At 42.9% G+C, this 23,442-nt stretch overlaps 2 protein-coding genes across 3 annotated transcripts; both read right to left on the reverse strand.

The window, feature by feature from the left end:
* Positions 1–1,873: 1,873 nt before the first annotated feature.
* LOC128754313 (sarcalumenin-like) lies at positions 1,874–13,135 on the reverse strand. 2 transcript variants are annotated; one of them, XM_053856840.1, is made up of 8 exons: positions 13,002–13,135; positions 7,848–8,378; positions 6,039–6,137; positions 5,381–5,476; positions 5,194–5,310; positions 3,883–4,116; positions 3,465–3,814; positions 1,874–2,905 (listed from the first exon to the last, which is right to left on the reverse strand). In XM_053856840.1, exons 1-8 carry the CDS (start codon positions 13,084–13,086, stop codon positions 2,411–2,413), a joined length of 2,007 nt encoding a protein of 668 aa, XP_053712815.1. In that variant the 5' UTR covers positions 13,087–13,135; the 3' UTR covers positions 1,874–2,410. The 2 variants fall into 2 exon arrangements, with proteins under 2 accessions (XP_053712815.1, XP_053712814.1); XM_053856839.1 differs by having other exon boundaries at positions 6,849–8,378.
* A 1,281-nt stretch (positions 13,136–14,416) lies between these two features.
* LOC128754068 (transcription factor AP-4-like) lies at positions 14,417–21,800 on the reverse strand. The gene is made up of 7 exons (XM_053856394.1): positions 21,460–21,800; positions 19,087–19,252; positions 18,876–18,974; positions 18,229–18,399; positions 17,440–17,586; positions 16,719–16,874; positions 14,417–16,650 (listed from the first exon to the last, which is right to left on the reverse strand). The coding sequence occupies exons 1-7, from the start codon at positions 21,543–21,545 to the stop codon at positions 16,495–16,497; spliced, it is 981 nt and encodes a 326-aa protein (XP_053712369.1). The 5' UTR covers positions 21,546–21,800; the 3' UTR covers positions 14,417–16,494.
* Positions 21,801–23,442: the final 1,642 nt, after the last annotated feature.

The following is a 23,442-nucleotide window of genomic DNA, read 5'->3' on the forward strand; positions in this document are numbered from 1 at the left end:
AATTTTATTGAAATTTACTGGTAACCTTTTTGAGCAATTTTACAAGCAGACAGAACTCAAACAAAGCCTCCCCAGCAGAGGTAATAAAGACAATGCACCAGCTCAAAATTGTTTTGTTTTTGGAAGAATGAATTATAATGGTACACATTCTAAATCCAGTTTTGGGGCTCTTCATATCTAGTACTGAATCTGGATCAGCAGATTAAATAGAGATACTTTAGCACATTATAAAAAAAACATTGGAACGAAAAACACATTGGAATGAATATAACAATATGAATAATTAGCTATTATATATATATATATATATATATATATATATATATATATATATATATATATATATATATATATATATATATATATATATATATATATACATTATATTTTTTTTATAATGTGCTAAAGTATCTCTATTTAATCTGCTGATCCAGATTCAGTACTAGATATGAAGAGCCCCAAAACTGGATTTAGAATGTGTACCATTATAATTCATTCTTCCAAAAACAAAACAATTTTGAGCTGGTGCATTGTATATATATATATATATATATATATATATATATATATATATATATATATATATATATATATATATATATATATATATATATATATATATATATATATATATATTACAAACATGCTAATTTTAAAAAATGAAGAAAAAAACAACTTTTTTTGGCTGTCACCAATATCGGGTTAGCTTATAAAGAATAGCATTTTCATATTTTGGCTACCTCGGAATAACCCGCAACAGCATCTATAGTTAAAATGAGACAGATAGTAAATGTTGAGTAGTATAATGATACTATCTGCTTTTAATTTGTGAAACGTAATTTACTTCCGGTATTTATTTGTCTTTGCCAGCTTGATAGCTATTAAAAGGCGACCACCGTGTTTGAACTGAAAAGTACTTCATTCAAATGTCGTGACACATACTTGGCATTTGTCGTTGTCAATGTGTAAAACTGATATTTGATTCGCAAATGTAACTTCCTGGTCTTCTGTCTTCACGTTCATCCTGAAATTCGCTTGAGACCGACGCTAACAAACTCGTACAATTATTGAGTTTACTGACTTTTTGTTGACTTGTGTCCGCAGCAGGAAAACACAATATAACTGTGAGTTTGAGTATGTGTGTATCATTCTCCGATGACAAGGGAACGGTGTTTAAACTTGAGTTCAGTGTTTGTGTGCGCGCGCCCGTGTGTGTGTGTTTGTGTGAGTGTTTACAGAGGTTTGAGGTAATGTGTTAACACAGACTTCAGTTGAGCGTTATCGACTCAGTAAACACACCTCTCTTGTAAACTCGCCATCCCCAAACACACACATGCAGCCACATGCCATCTTAACGCACACGCGCGCACACACCTATGTCAATGTGTTTTGTGGGAGGAAACCAGAGTGCCCGGAAGTAACTCACGCAAGCCTATAGAGAAAATAAAAACTTCGTCATTTTTCTTCGTCATTATTGCCTTTAAGTTCCCTGCTGCAGACACAAGTTGAAAAATACCTCAATATAACACGCGCCTCCTGGTGGTTATTAAGAGAAACAGCACCTCTCCTCAATTTTATTTTTTATTATTTATTTTTTATATTACTGAAGTACATCTTAATTGTTGCAGTTAAAAGTAGTCGTGAAAAACGTATGAAGAACCCGACAATTTTGTTGTCAATAAAATGAAAGCAGGTTATGTTCCTAAACACGTAAGAAATGGGGAATTTAGCCAATAAGTGTGTCTTGAATCACAGCCAACCATGGCACTTTCAAAATGTCTCAGTTAGAAATATTACTATGATAATAATAATGATGAAAAAGAGTCATTTTGTGATGAAAAATTATTATTATTTATTCAGAAAAAAAGCTGGTTCATCCTCACCAGTAGATGCAACTCGCTTTGGCAACATGTTCATCTTACAGTGCTTTTTCAGAGTGGGCCGACAGCAAAACTCTGCAGATGCGACTCAATATTCAGTCCTTGCAAACAACAGTGTTCCACGTCGCTCACGCTAGCATCCATATTCCAATAAATAATATACAAACTTCAAAACAAGAAAAGAAAACAACACTGCCTTCGTTCTGTACTTTAGTTCACATTTCATTTTTTTTTCTGTCTAGAAATCTATATTTCAGGAAGTTCTGTTGCAGAAATCACGGCACACAGCTGTCAGTGAAAAGGTTGATCAGGTCAAACGTAAATAACTGCAACTTTAAGAAAGATCTTGATTCCATTCATCTGCTACTTAATGCTGACGCAAATGGATCTGAAATGTGATCCAGCCTGTTGCTAGCTTTCTCACTCTCATTGTTTTGCTCCACAAACCCAGAGACTTAGAGAAGTGGGGTGTTTTTAAAAGGCCCCCCCCCGGCTGCTGCCATCTGTCTCATCCTCCACCGTCACCGCTCTCATTGCCTCCTCCAGCGGTTTTTAGGCTTCTCCTCACACTGGGGACCTTCACAGGCTCCAGCCGCCGGAGGTGCCGGGGTGACGGAAGATTTCGTTGGCGCAGACGTGTCCTTGCTGACACTGCTGAGCAGAGCTGGAAGCTGCTGAGAAATGGCCTTCTCTAACTTGTCCAGCAGACACCCGCCACTCCAGCTGCAGTGCTGGGAGAGCTGCTTGAAGCTGGACACCGGATTGACTCCGAAGAAGTCCTGGTAGGCCTCCTTGTCGGGCAGATCGAACTTACTGACGTTGGTCTTGGCCAGGATGGACTTGAAGATGTAGTACTTGTCTGGGTCTGTTACGATGTCTTGGAAAACCTCGTGGGGGTCACTGAACCAGCCCAGCCTGTCGTAGTAGGTCTGCAGGTAGCGGTCCACCAGCAGGGCGTGAATACGCACTCGGATGCCGTGCTGGCGGATGAAGGCAATCTTGTTTTCGATCTGGTTCTCAATCACCTGTAGATGGTCAACAAAACAAAGAGAGGAGATCATAACATCGATTTCCAAGTGCAGAGTCACCGCAGAGAGAGTATCCCCAACTTTGTGATGAGCCAACAGCAGGATATTCGTTTACAGGTGGGCGTCGGTCAAAAATATCGGATGAAAATATCGGAGGAGACCGATTATTTGGGACGCATTATGGGTCCCTGATGTCTTCATTGTGGTGAGTTGGCATTAAACCAGGGCCATTAAAAACATTTAAACTATCACTCGCTTTAAACTCTGTTTGTGCGGTTAAAAATGTCCAAAAAGTAGCACCACCGTCAATGCATGTGTGACAGGTTTTGTCCTTTGACAAGCTGCTTTCAATTCAAGGAAAAAGGGAGAAAATGAATGGAAGTTCAGTGGAAGGTGGGAAACCCGAAGTGTCCTGTGTTATGAGTCAGAGAAGGACAGTCCGGCTCACCACCTGTGGTTACCTCACAAACTAAATTCAACCCTTCAGAGTACTGGCCCCTTGTGTGAGTGAGTTTGACGCTCATGGGCTCATGATTCCACAGGCAACAGGTCTCACCTGGTTCAGGTCCTCGAGCAGAGAGATCTCCTCCTTCATGAAGAGCTCGCGGCTTGTGTCCACAGCATAGTCCTGAGGCCAGAAGGAGCTCACGTATACCCTGGGTGGCTCAGTCACATTGACCAGGGGAGCCATGCTCCAGAATAAAGCTCCATAGACCCTCATGAGGTCTTGGGTGGAGAGGCTGTCTGCTTTGTTGAGGATGAGGCGGATCTGCGACTCGCGACCCTTCATCTGCTTGAAGAGCATCTCCAGCTCTCCACCAACGTCCAGCTTGGTGGGGTCAAAGACCAAGAAGATTAAGTCGGCGCGGTCGATGAACCACTGGCACACCTCGTTGTAGGGGTAGCCTTTGGGGGGGATCACAGCATGACAAAGACGCACGTGTTAACAGACAGAATCAGACTCTGTGTCTCACCTCTCTCCTGCTGCTTGCGGTTCTCGATGATTCCCGGCGTGTCCACAAACGTCACCCTCTCCAGCAGCTTGTGAGGCATTTCAATACCAACCAGGCGCTCCAGGAAACCTTGGCCGAACTTTTCCAGAGGGGAGAAGGATCGAGAGCTGTCAGCTGCCATCACTATGCCCTCAATAGTGCGGGTCTTCTCTCCGTGCATGACAACCGTGTACTCAGAGGTCGTGGGTTCAGCTCCTGGCGGAGGATCCATGCATTAACAGTAGTAAAAATAAAGTGATCTTGAGATATTTGCGTTGATGTGTATGATGCCATGAATGCATTAGGTCATGGATTCTTAACCATCGGGCCGGTGCCCATGATTGGGCCGTGAGCGCCTCCTAGAGGGCCGCTAAAAGCTTTTCAGTTTGGGCCGTGAGGGCCACAAGACGCTCAGTTTTCATACATTAGCCACATATGGTGGCAGTAGTGTGTCACTGAAGTGACTTGACAGCTGAAAATCTGTGATAGTTACCAACTATGGAGAAGTTCTTGAAAAGAAAAAAATGACAAAGAAAGTGATGTCGCCCCCTCTAACAGTAAAAACTGTGCATGTTGGAGCAGTTGTGAAAAGTTTAAATAAGTTTAAGAGTTTAAATAAATAGTTTACTTTTTTTTCTTCAGTACATTTGATGAACATGACTTACACCTGGTTCTGCTGCTGTTTGGACTTTTGTATGACAAATATCTTTGTGATGATCACACGGTTTCATGTCATTTCACAAGGTTTTGGTTTGTTTACGTGCAAGTAGATGAAATATGGTTGTTGATCATAAATGAAATCAAAAGTAATGACTCAGTGCTATTACTTGAATGGGCCCCGGGCCCAATTGTTCAGGGAAAGGTAGGCCCCGAGATCAAAAAGGTTAAGAAGGCCTGCATTAGTTCAATGTAATGTACAGACCTTCCCTATTTATCAGGTCACATTGCAAGGAAGAGGGAAAGCGGCACAGTATCATCTACATCTAAGCTCGGATCCATTTGAGGTGCTAGATGTCCAGCATTTCTCAAACACAAGGCCCAGTTCAGGACTAGCTCTCAAAGTTGTGAGGTGTGTATCTATATCAGGGAAGCTAGGAGAGATAGTGAGAGATGAACCAGGCCTGTTCTGTTTGGTGTCATTGCTGACATTCGACATTCAAGTTGTACTATCATAGAATGGGGTTCAGTTTCTTCTCCACACTGTTGGAGGCCTTCTGCCTCGATGTGTCACTCAGTTTCACGTCACACAAGAGCCTCCCAACATGGACTGTTGACGGCTCTCAGATGACAAACCTGTGTAGAGCTCCTGTGAGGTGCTGTGGAGACCCAGCAGGTAGTTGATCATGGAGGACTTGCCCACACTCCAGGGTCCCAGGAACAGAACCATGGGCTTGGAGGTGATCTCTCCATCTGACAAGTGTGGGAGAACGGTCAAGCCAACGTAGTAGACGGTAAGGAACGGGGTGTCATCATCACGTACCTGTGACTTCATGCTGCCTCAGCTCATTGTACTTGAAGGCTTGCTCCACTGGCTTGATGGCAGTGTGGTAGATGCTCAGCAGTTTCTTTATGGCAGCTTAAAAGTAGGAGGGAAAACCATGCAGCATTTCAGCATTGCCATTTAACTAATGTATTGGACATGAAGAGGGTCTGGGGCTGTGTCTCGGGATCCATCTTCACACACATCACGCCACAGAAATTCGCACGTACACGTAGCTGTAATATTCACATCCAAAAACAGCCTCAACACATCTGTTGGAAGGTCTTTAGCACCAGTCTGGTAAACATTCGGATGGATGTGTGGATGGCTTTTTCAGACAGAGGCCCATCTGCCGGGGTAGAACGCTGTTTGATTTGCTGGGTGAGTTCTAGCAGAGGATCAGCCTCTCATTGTTTTTCAGGAGATTTCACTATCATCCATCAAAGTACCTCCCCTCAGGGATCCACAGGAAGCCCATTTGAGATCTGGCGCCCTTTTGCCACACTGTTTCAACCCAAAAATAATTCATTCTTTGACTTTTTGAGTATGCCAGGTTAGGAATTAAAACAAAGCATGTGAAACATTGCAATTCTATCTATAACTCATCTCTTTTCAATCCTCAAACAACCACACTCTACACTCCAACCCTGTATCTTACCTGTGTACTCAGCGGAGGGTTCAGCAGAGGCCAGTCTCAGCGTCTCGTCGATGTGGGAGCGGTCCCTCACTGCGGGGCCCGATGCTTCATCCTCGCCTCCTGACATCAGATGCCATGAACATTTAATTATTATCGCTTTGTTTTTTTTTACAGTTCATCAATGACACTTACATTTAGTATGAAGCCAATTCACAAGTGGCTGTGTTGAGCTCCATCTCAAGTGGTGTAGCTCTATTTAAACGCGTAGGTGACTATTAATGTTGTGGAAGCTCATTCACCTGCCTGAGACCTCGAGTAGAATGATGGTGATGATGGGATAAAGTTGACCATTACAAGGTGGCCATGGAGAAAAATATACTTGTGCGTACTTTTGCGTATTGGTCTAAATATATTTATAAAATGTATTATCATCTATCTATTATCCATTTACTAGCTATGTATATTTCATCCATTTATTTATTTCGCCATGATTTAGGTTTAGATATTATGGGTATTTATTTATTTGTCTGGTGTTGTCTTTTTTAACGCTGATGCTTTGTGGACATCTTTGCATCTTTAATATCTTCTCCTAGCCTCCTGTATCAGGAGTAATGAGATCTTAAAGGCTGGGCTGCGAGTGACTGGAGCATCTGCTGCTCACTGTTATATCACAGCCTTGTCCAGCAAGCTGCGTGGTTCCCTGCTCAGCTATTCTGGTCTGTTTATTTCAGTGCTAGGCCTTGTTGCTAATTCCTCTTTAGCTACACACAGTTTCATATTTGTCCAACCTGCCGGAAAGATGATACTCCATCACCCACAGTCTGTGGTTACCTTTGATTTTAGATTGAGAAGTTACGTCCTCCACTTGAGCTTCTTCCACTTCATCTACTGTGGCTTCTTCTTCTGTTTCTTCCACAGTGGCTTCTTCTATTTTAACTTCATCTGAGGCGGCTTCTTCTACTGTTTCTTCCACAGTGGGTTCTTCTATTTTATCTTCATCCAAGGTGGCTTCCTCTTCTGTTTCTTCCACAGTGGCTTCTTCTATTTTAACTTCATCTAATGCGGCTTCTTCTACTGTTTCTTCCACAGTGGGTTCTTCTATTTTAGCTTCATCTAAGGTGGCTTCTTCTCCTGTTTCCTGCACAGTGGCTTCTTCTATTTTAGCTTCATCTAAGGTGGCTTCTTCTACTGTTTCTTCCACAGTGGGTTCTTCTATTTTATCTTCATCTAAGGTGGCTTCTTCTTCTGTTTCTTCCACAGCGGCTTCTTCTATGTTTGCTCCACCTGAGGTGCCTTCTTCTACTGTTTCTTCCACAGTGGCTTCTTCTATTTTATCTTCATCTAAGGTGGCTTCCTCTTCTGTTTCTTCCACAGTGGCTTCTTCTATTTTAGCTCCATCTAAGGCGGCTTCTTCTACTGTTTCTTCTACAGTGGGTTCTTCTATTTTAGCTTCATCTGAGGTGGCTTCCTCTTCTGTTTCTTCCACAGTGGGTTCTTCTATTTTAGCTCCATCTAAGGCGGCTTCTTCTACTGTTTCTTCTACAGTGGGTTCTTCTATTTTAGCTTCATCTGAGGTGGCTTCCTCTTCTGTTTCTTCCACAGTAGCTTGTTGTATTTCAGCTTCATCTAAGGTGGCTTCTTCTTCTTCTTCTTCTTCTTCTTCCACTGTGGCTTCCTCTGCTTTCCTTTCATCCACTGTGGCCTCTTCTTCTTCAGCTTCTTCTATGTCGTTTTCCACCTCTGGTTCTAAACTTAGATCTTCTTCAAACTCTGGTCTTTCTTCTACAATTTCTGGATTCACTCGAAGATTCATTATAGGTTCCGACTCACCTTCAGACTCGTCCTCCTCTGGTTCTGAAGCAGCTTTGTCTTCGGGTTCAATTGTTGACTCCACAGCGTCGATTTCCTCCGATTCACCTTCCTCTAGGATTGATTCGACTTCATCTTCGGATTCAGCTGCATCAGTGTCAGGCAGCTCTTCCGGTTCTTCTTCCGGTTTGGGTGCAGCATCCTCCTGCTCTTCTGCAGACTCCAGCTCATCCTCATCTTCTGCCTCACCAACTGTGCTTGCAGGCCCGTCGTCAGCATCTTCTCCACCCTCCTCATGAACAACCTCTGGCTCCTCCGCATCACTCGTCACGGCCTCCTCCTCAGGTGTGTCTTCCTCCGGCTGTAGAGCTGGAGGGGGGTTGCAGGGCTGGCACAAGGCTCTCTCCGGTGCTGGGGTGTCATTAGAGGAGCTCTGGCTGGTGTGCTCCTCTGCTGAGTCACAGCCACAAGAGAACAAGTCCTCCTCTGGCTGCTGGAGCTGGAGCTGCACTAATAGCTCATCGTCCGGGGAGGTTGAGTCCGACAGCAGCTCTGTGATAGAGAACCACAATGAGTTTAAACAGAACAAGTTAGAATATACTAAACGCTGCTGTTTATGAATAAACAGCTTGTGAATGCACCATGCCCCACCGCCATGCCCCTCTCGGAAACCGTAGCAGATAGCGAAAAACCGAGAATCCTGAGGTTTTCATGTCTACAGTTTGGTTGGGATGGCGAGTTGAAAATAAGTAACTTTGCTGAGATTTTCGCGCAGCAGCCTCTCCTCCTCAATGCGGTTGCAGCCCTTTTTTTAGGGCGACAGACAGACTGTGCTTTTTGCAGACTCGCTTTTTGGCCTGGTCCCATTCATTTTCAATGGGAAAAAAATTCCCACTAATCCTGGAATATCTTGGGAATGCTGGCACCTTGGTCCGAGAGAAGTAATAGCAGGGGATTCCGGGTCGGGCCCCACGTTTTGGCTTTCGAACCGCGTCTCTAAGACAAAAGCTCTGGGAGATATAGCGTGAGGAAAAACGCGGCGGAAGAAAAAAAAATGGCAGAGACGAAGAACAATAGTGCATTCACAATAACTAAGCATGACCACGTGCAATGCGATGGGGCAGATGCAAAGGTAAAGTTCAGGTCGTGTCCATCACCTGCTGCTCAGTATCTCTCATACAGTTGGTTTGCGACTCACCAACAGTTGTTGCTGGACAGCAGACAGCTGAGCCAGGAATGCACTGACCGTCCCGTCATATCGAAGTTGCTTGAAGACACCATGCAAACTCACTAACTGTGCTAGCACTAGCGCTTCACTTCATCAACAGGTCTACGGCTTGGAACTAGGCGTAATTACAATGTCACTACAACAATTACCATATCTATTACAGAACACTTCACATGCTTTCATGGATCAAGGATTCCTTGCACAGCTACAGTCCACAAAGAGCACAAGGTCGTGACCTCTATTTAATTATAACCGTGAAGGTGTGCGGTGTGGAGGCTGCATGTGCTTCAACGGTTCGTGTTACAAGATGGAGTCGGGGTGAGGGATGAGGAGAAAGTAGCAGCTGTTGTGAGTTGCACACATTCAAACGGCCTTTGGATCTCCTCCAGCAGAACACTGGAGCAGGCATGCTCAGTCCGGATGGGTGGGCGACACCATCTTTCACAGAGAAGACGCTGGTTCAAGCTCAACCACCCCTGCATTAGCCTTTATTAGATTTCCGCTAATAAACGATTAAACAATTTACGGGTCTCTACGTCGATTGTCACCTCCAGTATCTGCAGCCTCCGTTCACTTATCACCTCTGAGCAGCTTGTCAACATAGAGCCTGTTATCTGCGACAATTTTGACTAGTCAAGTGCTGCAAAAGGCAGAGAGAGCGCATGGCTCCAGGCTCTATGGAGTCCAACCCGCCCACAGTGTCCTGCCCAGGCACAAGTGCACCTTGTGAGCCATTAAGAGGAACACATGATCAGGACATTGGTAAGAGGAAACTCAGCAGGTCCACCAGAGGATGCCTGGATGTCAAGCCTGGAAGTCGGCCAGAGACCTGGCTTAACTTTTACAGTCCGGAACGTTGTGTAGACAAAAACTCTGTCTGCCACTGGAGACAAAGGACATGCGGATTCCGAATGGAACGAATTGTGAACAGCAATAATAGATGCATCATTACACACTCACACTGTGTGACTTCAACTTGACGCAGTTTCAACTGTAAAAACACTCAGAGAGCGCAAACCTCCACCAAGCAACTTCAGTCCATCCCCAACCCAATGTACCGATGACAAAGTGTCCTTCATAAAAAAAAAAAAGTCTAGCGTCCAAAAGCCAATGCGGCACAAATGTCTAAAATGGTCCTATCTCTCATTGTTATACTTTTACTACTAAATACTTCCAGCAACCAGACAGTGATCTGGACCACTCCCATAATTTAATCCTCTGTTTCACATGTTCCCTGAGCATTTGATGCAAATCTGCTCATAACCTCTAACTCGTCATAAATGAATATATGTGCCTGACCTATATATATATATATATATATATATATATATATATATATATATATATATATATATATATATATATATATATATATATATATATACATGTATATATAATATTTCTATATAATATTTTATATAATTATTCAAGGTCATTTTGGTGTTGAATAAATTGAAGCAGACTTTATACTGTACTTTGCGACACACCCGAATCCCACTTTTACTGCAACATCTTTGAAACAGAAAGCACTAAACATTCTAATGAGACAAACCTGACTAAAACAGCAGCATTAAAAATAAAAAAGGACCTTAATATGGACCAGCATTGACTTCACTGTCTAGAGCAGAAGTAGGACACTGCAATTTGGTGATATCTTTGGTGGGAGCTGGTTTGTCTGGGTGTGACAGGCTTCACTGCCGTGGAGGGGACGGAGTGAGACAGGTGCCTGGTTGCAGGATGTTACCCCTCACCAACAGAAATAGCCTCACAATGAGTCAGGGGGTGAAAAGAACAGGGGATAATTCCACTCCTATTTTCATGAAGCGCGGCACTCCTGTCTTCCGTGCGATTGTCATGAGGCAGTTTGTGACTCATGTCCTCACTGAAGAGCCATAAAAACAACTGCCCCGGGTCGCCGTTCCACCTGCATAGCATGTCATGACAGCGCAATAGCAATAACCCAGATGCTTCCTTGCATGTGTCAGTGCAGTTGAAGCAACGCGTGGTGCGTCCAGGGGAGATGTGTAACAGATTTGAATATGACTGCACGGGGTCAAGCAAGGTGGAATTCACCAGGTCATATTGCATAACTCCTGCCTCCTTGTCATTGTGGAGGATGGAGTACGGTTGGTATATAAAGTTGTGCAAAAGACAAGAGTGTTATCGATGAAATGACACACCCACAGTGAAGTAACTGAAAGGTCGCTCATTCCTTCTGAGGAAAAGGTGCCTCAGCTAGTATTACAATGCGTACAATCCACATAATGTGTGAGATATTCTCACACAATTCAATGAAGAAACGTGAACTTGCACTTGTTTGTGCAGCAATATTCAACATCTATTACTAATTTATCATTTCAGTCTCCTCCTTTTCTCTTCAACTGTCACTGATGTGATGAAGGGAACGTTGCCGTGGTTATATATTAAAGAGTACATCTAACATACGACACCAATATTATGGTTCTCTGTCCATGGAATTCAAAAAAGCTGGGCCAAGCAAATCTGCTGCTGCGTTGAGTGAGTTCGGTGCATTATCGTGCATTAAAATGAATTTAAATTTAAATTTAAATTCAATATTTATTTTTCGATGGCAGCTTGTTTAGGTTGTTGTTCAGTGAGTCGATATTACACTTGCGATTGGATATTTATTAACTATTAATGAACTAAATACTTGCTTATTTACTGTTAATAATCAGTAACTATGTTGTTGTTAAAATGCAGACAGGCACAACAAGAAACCAATAAGTATAATATAAGTATAATGATCAACTACAGGATAATAAGCTGCTGATATACATGCAAAAAAGCAGTTTAAATTGTGACCCAGAAATATCTATTCAGGTGTGGCATAAGAGGTCAATCTCTCTCTGCATGTCATAAACTCTCTATGTCATAAACAAATGTCATAAAACACCTACACTTACACACTTACTCTTTGGCTTCCATACAACCGCACAGCTGATCTTTTTAGTAATTTTTAGTGTATCTGCCTGTTTTAATTTTATGTATTTATTAGTTTTTAATGTCTGTTTTATCCTGATTTTACAGTTGTACAGCACTCAGTGACAATCTTCCATTGCTTTTTAAGTGCTTTATAGATAAATATGGTATGGTAACTGTTGGAAAAAGCTTTTTCTTTTTCTTCCTAAAATACACATCGATCACCTCAGTTATGGAGGGCAATGATAGAACCACTTGAGTAACAGTTTTCCTATCACGGTCACACACAGTTAAGTTCAAACTCCATGAACTACACATTTGAGTTTTTCCAAATGCTACTGGTTATGTAAGTCGGATGAAGTGTGATCACACGTGTCCCTCCTGATGCCTCTTTTAGCCAGGACATCCCCTGGATGTCGACCCTGCAGCCTGGAATGTCAGATTAGCAGCTTCACAGGCTGATCAGACGCTGTGGAACTATCCAGCTTTATTAAGACATCACACATGGCTGCACTCTTATCGCCAGTTCATGCTTTTTACCGCATTTTCATGTGCGAGCGAGAATGATTTGGCGCAGCTTGTGTGTCTCCAATGAGATATTTGTGAGGTGAACAGTCGTGGTGACTGCAGTATCTGATGACAGTTTTGTCTGACGCATGACTAGAGTTAGAGGACAAAATCATCAAGGACACAAAAGGTCAAAATCAGATGAAAGGAACCTGAAGAACACACTGGCAGCAGTATTTGAATAGTAAACATGAATATAAGTTGTGGAATACTTAGGATGAGAAGGTCAAAAAACAAAAAGTTGGGCCAGTGATGATAGGTTGCAAGCAAAGTTCACAGTTGCTGCATCGTGCTGAGAATGACTGTATATCTGTCGGTACCATCATTTCAGCATGTACAGGATATTTAAAAGAGAGTTCCACATGGGTGTTAGTAGATACAATCCCAGTTGAAACAGCAAATCCCTGTCACTCAAATGAAAACAAAGCGGTTGCGCATACCTGCTGAGAATGAGGCCACCAAAGACAGCAGGAAGCACACGCTGAGCAGAACCTTCATCTTTGCTGCCAGGGGCCTTCGCTTCATCTCCACGCGATATATATACCCCTCATGCTGAAGGTCGGAGGTCACAGCACAGGAGGTGGGGCGAAGCAACTGCTCCCATGTCAGCAGCCATTGTGTGTCGCAGCAGCTGCCCGGGCCACTCGGAACATGGTTCCCTTATGATGAGTCTAAATCTGGAATCTATCTGTGGGCAAAAATGAAGTACAGTTACAGTGGACAGTAAAATACTTCACAGGCTACAGCTCAAACATGTTTATGACATTCATATGTAGACATTTTCCTTTTTATTCAGATTGTGATGAATTATGCCAGAGGTTTAGTAATTTTAATTTTAAACATTATTTCAGATTTTATTTCACATTTATTCATGAAAAATGATCATAAACATATTTCCTCCAGCTTGTTTTGGTGTCTGCAGTATCCAGCGAGTAGCAATGATTCTGAAGATACAGCCACACTAACCTCACTGGGCTTCACATCTCCACATTTATATTTTATTGCTATCAAGACAAAACGGTTGTAGACAAAACCAACAAAATAAATCAATGTAGGATCAAGGATCAAAACTCACTTAAATAAAAAGTTTCAGACTTCATCCTTCTATAAGAATTCATGTTGAAAATAATAAACATCACCATAAATAAACATATTATTCCTGTGTATTAGCCACGTAATTACTCATTATACACAGTAGACATGTGCCCCATCTAATGTGTAACACACTATTCCAACTTCTGATTAAAAATAAAAACAAATTGTGGCTAAAGATTTAATAGTTTGAATTTCTAATGGCACAGAAACACCAGATGGATCAGCTAAAAAGCACCATTGTCATTTTTTTTTAATTGGCAAAACAAATGTTCATTTAAAAAAAATGAAGTTTCTAAACGTCAGACAAGAAACTTGAAATATGGACTAATGAAAACATTTTCAGAGAAGTGATATTACTGTTTAAAGTATTTAGCCTTGACTTTCACTTGAAAAGAAATAAGGGGGGACAAGGTTTCAAAGTTTCCATAAACAGAACCTTTAATTGAAGATGTTTCTGTGCTTTATTCTGCATTCAGAGAGTCTGTTGGAGAATGTTGCAATAAGTGCTTAGTTTTATTCTTATACTGAAGCCTCTCTTTCTAGAAAATTAATGCTTGTGGTTCAACTGCCAAAACTGCTTGAGAGGGTTGTTAAGAGGAGAGTGCAGGCAGGGTGGATCAGCTGAGCACAGATCTCGAAAATATAACAAAATTACACAATTCTACTTTGCGGCTTTGTTCAGGTTGTAATGAAGCAATACACAACAGAGTGCAATAAAAAAGGTACAAATTTTATTTTTTTATATTTCCAAAGGCCTAGTCACCCAAGTATTTTTATAAACAAAATATAACAGCTTCTCATCATGGACTGACAAAAACAAAGAAATTAAAAAAACAGATGCTTGTCACCAAAAATGTTAAGAGATAGATGAAAATAAAGAAAGGAAAGACATTTTTTGTATCACAGAAAAGAGCTTGGTAATAAAAAAGAGAACCTCAACACTGAACCAGGCAGTACAGAACAGCAAGTGCTTCATATTGAACTCACCAAAAAAAAAAAACAAAAAAAAAAAACAGTGCTGCAACAAGAAGTACTGAAATATTAGACTCCAACGTTTCGCCTGTTGGCTGCAGCGGCGTGTCACCAAAAATTCACAACAACAAATAACAGCCACTCTCACAGCCCCCCCTAAAAAAACTGGCGGATGAAACTTAAGGTAGTGAAGTGTTTCACAAGAGAGATTCAATTCCACGCTGAAAGAAACTGTCTGTAAATGGCTGTCTTACACGAAGAGAACGTCGATTAGTAACATGCATTCGGTTGGCAACGGAACATACGAGATCAAAAGCAGACACAAATAAAAAGGAATGTTTACAGCATCGTGTCAAGAGCATCTAATAGAGCTTGAAGCAGGGGTTCCAGTCAAGTTCCAGAAACATTGTAAGCAATACAACATGCGGTGGACCGAGCCAGTTGCTTTGAATGCAGTATTTCTTTTCTCCAATTCCTGCATTTAAAATACACCACAATGCACCCATGTGTGCAGCTGCAGCACAGTCAAATAGGAGCCAGATATCCTCCAGTATTTACTCTTCCTGAACTGCGAGAATCTTGGCGTCATCAGCAGAGCACCACCTTTACTGTTAGTTTGAGTGGACTGTTCCACAGTGTATTTCTAGAAACACACAGCTATCAATGATGCATAGATTTCATCATCTTATGTCGTATGTGTAAGTGCTGAATATTGAATTGCATAATAACCAAGTGCAAATTCACCAACCGTCACATGAAAAAGAAAAACAAATGCACTGGCAAGAAGGTCCAGAAGAGTGGCGTGCTGGTCGAATCATGTGGACTGGCGGACGTTCATCAGGAATAACTCGTGTTGGGATTTAAAAACTACTTGCTTCTGACTTTGGTAGTGAAGAGTGAGGGCGCACCCTCCGTGCCTGAAGAACTGCACGCGCTTCGTATTACCTGGACGTTAACAACAGAACTACCAGTTCCTTTATGAAAATTCATAACCGCTTCAAATATCTCCCATCAAGTTGCACCCAGAGTGAGAAAAATCTGGGTGGAGTTCATGTTGATATGTACCGTTTCATTATTTAAAGAAGGATATTTCATTCATTCATTCATTGGAACAGATGAATCATAAATTCAAGTCCAAGAAGGAGGATAACTGCTGCGCGGGGTTCCAACGCTTCCAATAATCGGTGCTGATACACAGCTGGATTATCGCAGTTTTCATCTGGAGCAAACTCATTCGTGTATAAATTCAGCCATTTCTAAATTTCAGTAACCCGAGACGGACGCCTGATACCAAAAGAAAATGACTTGGAGGGGAAAAAAAAAAGAAAAACCTCACACACTTAGCAAAGACAATAACATCGATTGATCAACAGCTTATCATTCAGGGCTAAATCAAAACACATTAGACACTTATTTCAAGTAAATCAGACATGAACTTATTTTCTCCCCAAATTTTTCAATTGAATTTGATTTTTGGCCATAAGGGTCGCGCTAGCAAATGCCTTCAGATGGAGGTCGCCACCCTAAGGTTTGGATGGAAACACCAGCAGCGGCGTGATTCGTGTGTTGTTACATTCAGTATATTGTCGCTTGTGAAGTGGCAGCAGAGCAATACTGACCGATGATGACGCTGGGAACAAGAACTGGGAACGTGACCGTCAAGATTTCTTTTGAACACAGAGACGCTTGAGTCTTTAAGTAGCACCTACGCATCCTAGCGGGCCATCGATCTTCAGCTGGAGACTGAACGAGAGCTTCACTACTGGGTTCTGGAGTTTTAAAAAAGCGAATGGTTTTTGTTTCAGAGTAGTCGGGCTCCTGGAGGCCAATCTTACACAAACGTTTGTATGTTGGTTCCGTGGACCATCAGTTCATCGAGCAGTCCTCGCCCTCTGTGTCCGTGTCTGTGTCTGAGCCCACGGTGTCCATGGCGACGTGACTGGGGCTAACAATGACCGCGCGCCTCTGCTCCTCCTCGGCGCTCGCTCTCCTCTTCTGAGTGCGTTCGATGTGATGGATGGCCTAGCACGAAGGACACAACGTTCACCATCAACTCTGCGTGGACTGGACAACGGAGTGAGAGACAATACCTGCACTATGGTGTCCAGGTTCTGCCTGGACGTCGACACGGAGGTGGTGTGAACGGTGGGGCTCACGGTCACCACGTTGACATGGTGGTGCTGGCTTAGTGTTGGAGCAGGGACAATCACTGTCGGGTGGTGTGTGGAGGCGGGCGGAGCCAGCACCTAGATACACAACACACACGCTGGTCAACACCAAACACACCGCCCGAAACATATGGAGCAGACTGCTGACCAAACCACCTGCATGGAACAGAGCAGGCTCATTCTAAGCAGCCTCCAGCTGTAGCACACTCACTGGTGCAGCCAGTTACCGTTTTCCAAGTCATTTTCTTCGTGTAATAAACATTCAAAAGCTTGCACCACATTCAGAGCTGAAACCCCACCCACAGACTTGCTCCCTTGCAGGAAACTCATCGCTTGGACTTTGTACTGCATCGAATGCTTGGCAGTTATCGTACCAAGAGGAGGCCTGTACAACTCCTGAACTTTGCGGCAGGTTTCATGCCTTTGTTTGGACGCTCCAAACGCACAAGCGGTTCGCCAGAAACAAGTTTGAGGTTTATGTACTAAAAGCTGTCAACAAAATACATGCAGAAGACGACAAAAACAATTCAGGTCACACAAGTTGGAGGGAAACTGCTTCCATCATTTTGAAGCTCAACTATCCAGCGAAAGAGAAGAGGCAGGAAGAAATGCAGTCCTTGTGATCGACCATGCGATGTTTTACCTGCGGACTGTGTGTCTGTCTGTCCGCCGCTTGAATCTGCTGCAGCCGTAACAACGTCTGGCTCTGGATCAGCGCCTGCTCCTCTTCCACCTGTTGAGTGATGACCTTCAGGCGCTCTGGGTGAAGCTGGGTGTCCATAGATCGCACCTGAGCACAGACATGTTGTCACCGCACGGGCCTGGATCTGAAAATGGTGACTACCACGCCATTATTTTTTCCAGCCCTGACTCTCCAATGTTATTCTCTTGGATGAGACACATTATGAAAACTGTGTGCACAATGAAGTGCAACAAAAAGTGAAAAAAGCTTGATGACACACAACAAAAAGAGGCTTCTTCAAAAGCAAGTCTGGCAACCAGCCCGCTGTCTTCCTGTTTGAGTTTCATGTTTGTTTTTAACCACCAGCTTCTCTACTTGACTTGTTGTTCAGGTTGATCCAGGAATCATGAGTCAGTTAAGCAGGACACATGGATTCTCTTGAATGAGGGTTAGCACCCTCTCAGGTGGGCTGATCATCATAATTATGATTATTTATAATGACTGCGCCCTTTTAAGAGGGTTATTAATGCATCACAACATGCTGAAGTTTCAGCAGCGGCAGGGACGGCGAGGTGTGAGCTCCTGAATTTTCCACCTTCTGGGCTCTTCTAGCACCCAGCTTATGCACACTCCCAGAACATCCTGCCACTGCTGCCAAACTCTTCTCATACGTTCCAAACTGGAGAGAGAGTTCTTGGTGTCTGATTCAGCCGTCGACATGGCAAACCGCACCATCTGTCTTGGTCTCACCTGCTCTTCCAGCTGCATGCGAGCAGAGCGCTCTCTGTCCAGTTGCTGCCTCAGTTCCAGCATTTCCCTCCTCAGCTCCTCCCCCTTCTCCTCCTCGAGAGCGTCTGGAGAGCCGATCCCTTCGTCTTTCTCTTCCGCCCGCTTCCTCTTAGGTGATGAGCCGCTGAACTCCTGCGGCCACGCAGAGAAGCAGAGCGATGTAAAGGCTGATTACGGCGCAACATGTTCATCCACATTCTCCGACGCAGGGCGCATTCGAGCTGCCGGCAGCAGGGAGGGAAATGGTCTGAAACAGCTCACTATCACAGCAGAAAAATATTCTGTACGGAATAAGCTTATGCTGTCCGCAGTGGGAGCTGCTGAATTTGAACTCTGAACAACTGGGAAACTATTTTCCAGAAACTACATTTAAATAAAAAACACTCTATACTTAAATACATATTAGGGTGAAAAGGTTTTTCTCCATCTCCAGCAGTGAGAAAAACAAATGCAAATTGTATTCCAAATACGCTCAATACCTCTGTTTTGTTTTACATTTGACAAACAAATACACTACTAACTGAACAGCTGTGTTTTACATGCAACGGAGATTCATATATAGGGAGCAACAGATGTGCAGCAGCTTAAAGATGGAGATGAGGACTTACCTGAATGAAGCGTTTCAGCTGGTTGTTCTGTGCCAGGAGTGTTGTCTTTTCCTGTTCCAAGGCGAAGATGTAGTCAGCGGTCTGCTGCAGGATGGCCGCCTGGCGACAATAACAAAGGCATGACAAAATGTTTTTGGTTACACAACACATATATCCAATGATAAAAAACTGAAAGGAACCTATATGAATGTCGGAATGAGTGTTGCTTTACCTTGCTGAGCTTCTCTCCATCTGTGTGAGGCAACAGTGTTTTCAGTGACTGGAAGCCAGCGTTGATGCTCTGCATGCGCCGGCGTTCGTTGCTGTTGGCGATCTCCCGACGGATCCGTCGCTCCTGGTCCTGTGCCGTCTCTGGACTCAGAGGTATGTTGGCCAAGCTGGGAGGGAGACATGACAAAACAATGTCAGTAATACGTAATGAAGTCTGAAAGGAATCATAACTTTTATAACCTTAGAGATAAAAGCACAAAGTCCAAGACACTTTCACTACTGAGAAACAACTGGCGAAAACCTAAGGTGAAGAAGGGATGGAAACCAGGAGCTAACAAGGAAATACGCGAATTACTCAGTGCTTAATATGGTACCGTCCTGTCCAACACGGCCTAACTGTGGCACGACTTCCTGGTTTATTCGTGACATTTGCTATGTAAATCAAGCGTTTACGTCAAGGGGCCACATTGAAATCAAACATAGCATTTAGAAAGGTTGCAGTTTCTGATGTCATATTCAAACAGTTGAGCTGTTCATCTGATCGATTTACTTTATTATTTTATTATGGAATATGGGACTTCAGTCTACAATAAAATACAGGCCATTTCAATACATCTCTTTATAGAGACATAACTTTCCTGTCCATTTTCTTGAAGGTTTAGGTCTTTGCTAACCTAAAACTGGGACTTAATTTCCCACAGATTTTAATGACGATGCATGTTCCGCATTTCAAATAACAGATGTTATTTATTTATATTCTTTTTCAATCCACCAAACTCTACTTTGAAGTATACAGCCTTTTTACAACTGATGCAATTGTGTAACCTTATGTGAGGAAAAGCACTTAAACCTACAGGGTGACACAAAGTAAAACATGACCTTAATGCATTCCTGAACCTGGGATCTTGAAGGTCTTTCAAGTTGAAATGAACTCTGTTACCTCTCTCGCACACACATGCACACACCATATCATAAAGTAAAGCAGGGCTGCAACCACTAGTCAACACAGTCGACTTATCAGTCGCCTTCTGCTGAGCATCAGGACAAACAGTAATTCAAACAACATTTTGTGCTATTAAAAGTGTTAACCTTCAAAACATGCCACCATGACTGCAGTGTAAATAGAATATAGATCCATATAAATACAAATGTATGTAAATTGTTGTGACACTTAAAGTGTCAAATGGCGTTTTGAAACTTAAGAATGTAATGTTCATTGCACAAAATGTGGTGTGAAAGGTTTGTTTCCTTTGTGAAATGGTCCTTTATTTGAATGTTTTGAAGTATGGGACAGAAGTGTGTACAACGATCGGACGAGTCTGTGTGTTCATCAACCTGTACACGCTGACAAGTTCACTCAGAAGGTCGGTGACCAGTTAAAATGAGTAAGTGAAGTCAGAAAGAATAAGCTGGAGACGCATATTATGCTCATAAAATGTGTGTGGGGGGAAAATAGCTCAAAATTATTGCGCTACGGGGGGATGAAGGTAGTAATCTTTGGCCAGCATCTAGTGCTTTTATAGAAATCGACCTTGGTAAGAGAGCCAGTCGACAGATGTCCCCTGAAATCTGGTGTTTACTTCCAGCGTGACCGCCGTGGGGCGCGTCGCGCAGCGTGGACGGTAGCCGCCGTGAAATGGAAACTCCTCCTCCCCACCTCCACCCCCCTCGACTGCACGGAGAACAATGCCTGCTCTCGCTAGCCTCCAGCTAAAATGCTAACCCTCTTCCACAGCACATGCGTCTAAACACGCCGACCGTGAAAACTCTCGACACTTCTCACGCCTTTAACGTCAACTAAGACGACGGATACAACACAAACCGTGCGGTCGGCGCTAGTGAACACGCTGTTTAGCCGAATGAAGCTACATTAGCACCGGCCACACGCGTGGCTCTTTTCCAAAATGCATTGTTTGTATGGTGTCCAATTCAAATACGCGCTGACGGACGAGTCACGCGTCAACACGTTGTTCGGTGAGAAACAAAGAAGGTTCATTAAACTGCCCACACGGCGACAAAAAAGGCGATTCGTGTGGAGCAGCCCGACCACCACGTGGTTGTCTCCAAACGGGAAGCGAGTGTCGCCACTTCGCGTCCTTTATTGACATGTTTCGCGGCTACCAGCGAACATAGACGCAGCACAGCCGTGTTCGGGACGTGTGGCCACCGAACGAGCAAGGAAGACTAGGGGAAATGTGAGTTGACGTTGCAGCGATCATGTGAACAACAAGCGGGTCCTGACTCGCCGTTGCTGCTGCTGCTGCCAGGGCACCACGGGCTAGCGGCTAACATGCTAACACACACACGAGCGGAGGCACGCTCGCCACGCTCAACAAGAAGCCCATTGGAATCGCTCTCGCGGCTCGGTACTGACCTGCACAGGCCTCCGATCACATCCTTCTCCGTCTTCTTAAACTGCTGCAAGGACGCTATTTTCTCTGTCATCATGAAATATTCCATGCTTTCGCAGCCAGCCTCGAAAAGTCCGTGCGCGCTGCTGTCTCGCTCCTCTTCCAAACAAACACCGGTGTTTTCCACGAAGCCTCGCTACTGTCGATCCGACATGTCGCCTTCAAAGATGGAGATGTAAATAGCTGCGAGGAACAAAAGTTGAAGCTGTGTTTCTGTCTACAGCTGATGGGGTTCCCTCCAATGTGTGTGTGTGTGGCTCCTTGCCTCCGCCTACTACGTGTGTGTGTGTCGGTGTGTGAGCGAGAGAGAGGCGGGAAACAGCTGGTTGGAATCAGAGCTACGTTTTTTCTTCACAACGAAAAAAAGCCCCCTGAGTCATTGTGCGACTACAGCGCTCTCGCAACAACAGCACGACGGAATAAGACACACAGAAAATAAAGAAGGGTATCCGCAAGAACATTCTCAAGCCAATTAAAATGTATAGATGAGACGTGGATATAATATTGATATATAACATTCTGTTATTAGAAGGCAACGTGCTGCCATTTTCAGTGGTGAGGCGTCACTTCACTTGTACCTCAAGGTCAAATTCGTCTGATACCCAGGAAGTTAAGGGAGAGTCAACAAATGTTCATGTGTTTGCTTGAATCAGACAGTTACGGTTATTTGTACACGGATATTTATTCTGTTACACGGCAAACAGTTTCATTCAAACCATTCTGCCATATAGCATGGAAAGAAATACTATAGAAAATAGAATAATAATAATAATGAATAATAAAAAAAAAAAATAATGTTTTTTTCTGGGATTTTTATTTTTTATTTTTAAAGAGAGGTTTTAGAAGTTGGGCTTTTTTCAGATGATGGAGGAACATTATTATTATTATTATTATTTGACTTGATCAAAGAAAGCATTTTATAGTGATTGAACCCATATTTTAAATCTGATGAAGCGTATCGACCTAAATGAATGAATACATTCAAACGGACTGAATGTCACACACACACACACACGGACACACTTGTGTTAATTGAATGGGAAACACCCGATATCCAATAGCGCAGTGAACGCATCACCGCTGGTCACCAGTCACCACCGAAACTGGTCACCAGTTCATGTACATTTCCTTAGAGTTCAATATGACCCGTCAGCATGGTCTCACTGAAGGAGAGTTGTGGGTTCGATGCAAAAGAACCACTAGATGTCACTGTAAACTTTGATTTTAAACTTTGGAATTATGTTTAACCGATGCCCTCATTCGGGAAGGAAGTCCTTGAGTTAATCAAATGAGTCTTGATAATAATAATAATAATAATAATAATAATAATAATAATAATAATAATAATAAGTCAACATATTTGACATTCAAAATAGATAACAAAAATAATTACACACCACCAAAACTGTGGCCAAAACACACATTTATTCTTGGGCTTGCAATTTATTTTAGATTATTTTACTTTTTAAAAACACACAGCAATATTTGAAAGTAAATGTCCACATTGCATTTCTGTGCATGTGTCGGCATATAACTGGATAAAGACACCGACAGTAGCAGGCCTGAAAGGATGCTTATATTGGAGCAGACCCCAAACTATATCTCCTCTTCAGTCCAAAGAGGAAGGTAGAATGAAAGGTCTTAGTGCTGCGTCCATTATAATCCAAAAGTATGGAATATAGACAGTGAGTGATTTCAGCTTTCATCCTCTCACTGCACCCTGTTAACTCCTTTGCCACAAGAAGCCACATTTTTCAATTGGAATGAATTTGGTATATTACTGAATCAAATGATGGACTCATACATACATTTAAACAACAAAATATTGTTTATTTTGCATCAGCTTGAGCACAACAAAAAGAGCACAACAAATCACGATGGTGTCTATATTCCAGTTTTTATATCACCTTATTTAAAACTAAAGGTCTTTTCATGTCTTGAAAATA

Source organism: Synchiropus splendidus, chromosome 2 (genome assembly GCF_027744825.2).
Source record: "Synchiropus splendidus isolate RoL2022-P1 chromosome 2, RoL_Sspl_1.0, whole genome shotgun sequence".
In the NCBI taxonomy this organism is placed as follows: Eukaryota; Metazoa; Chordata; class Actinopteri; order Syngnathiformes; family Callionymidae; genus Synchiropus; species Synchiropus splendidus.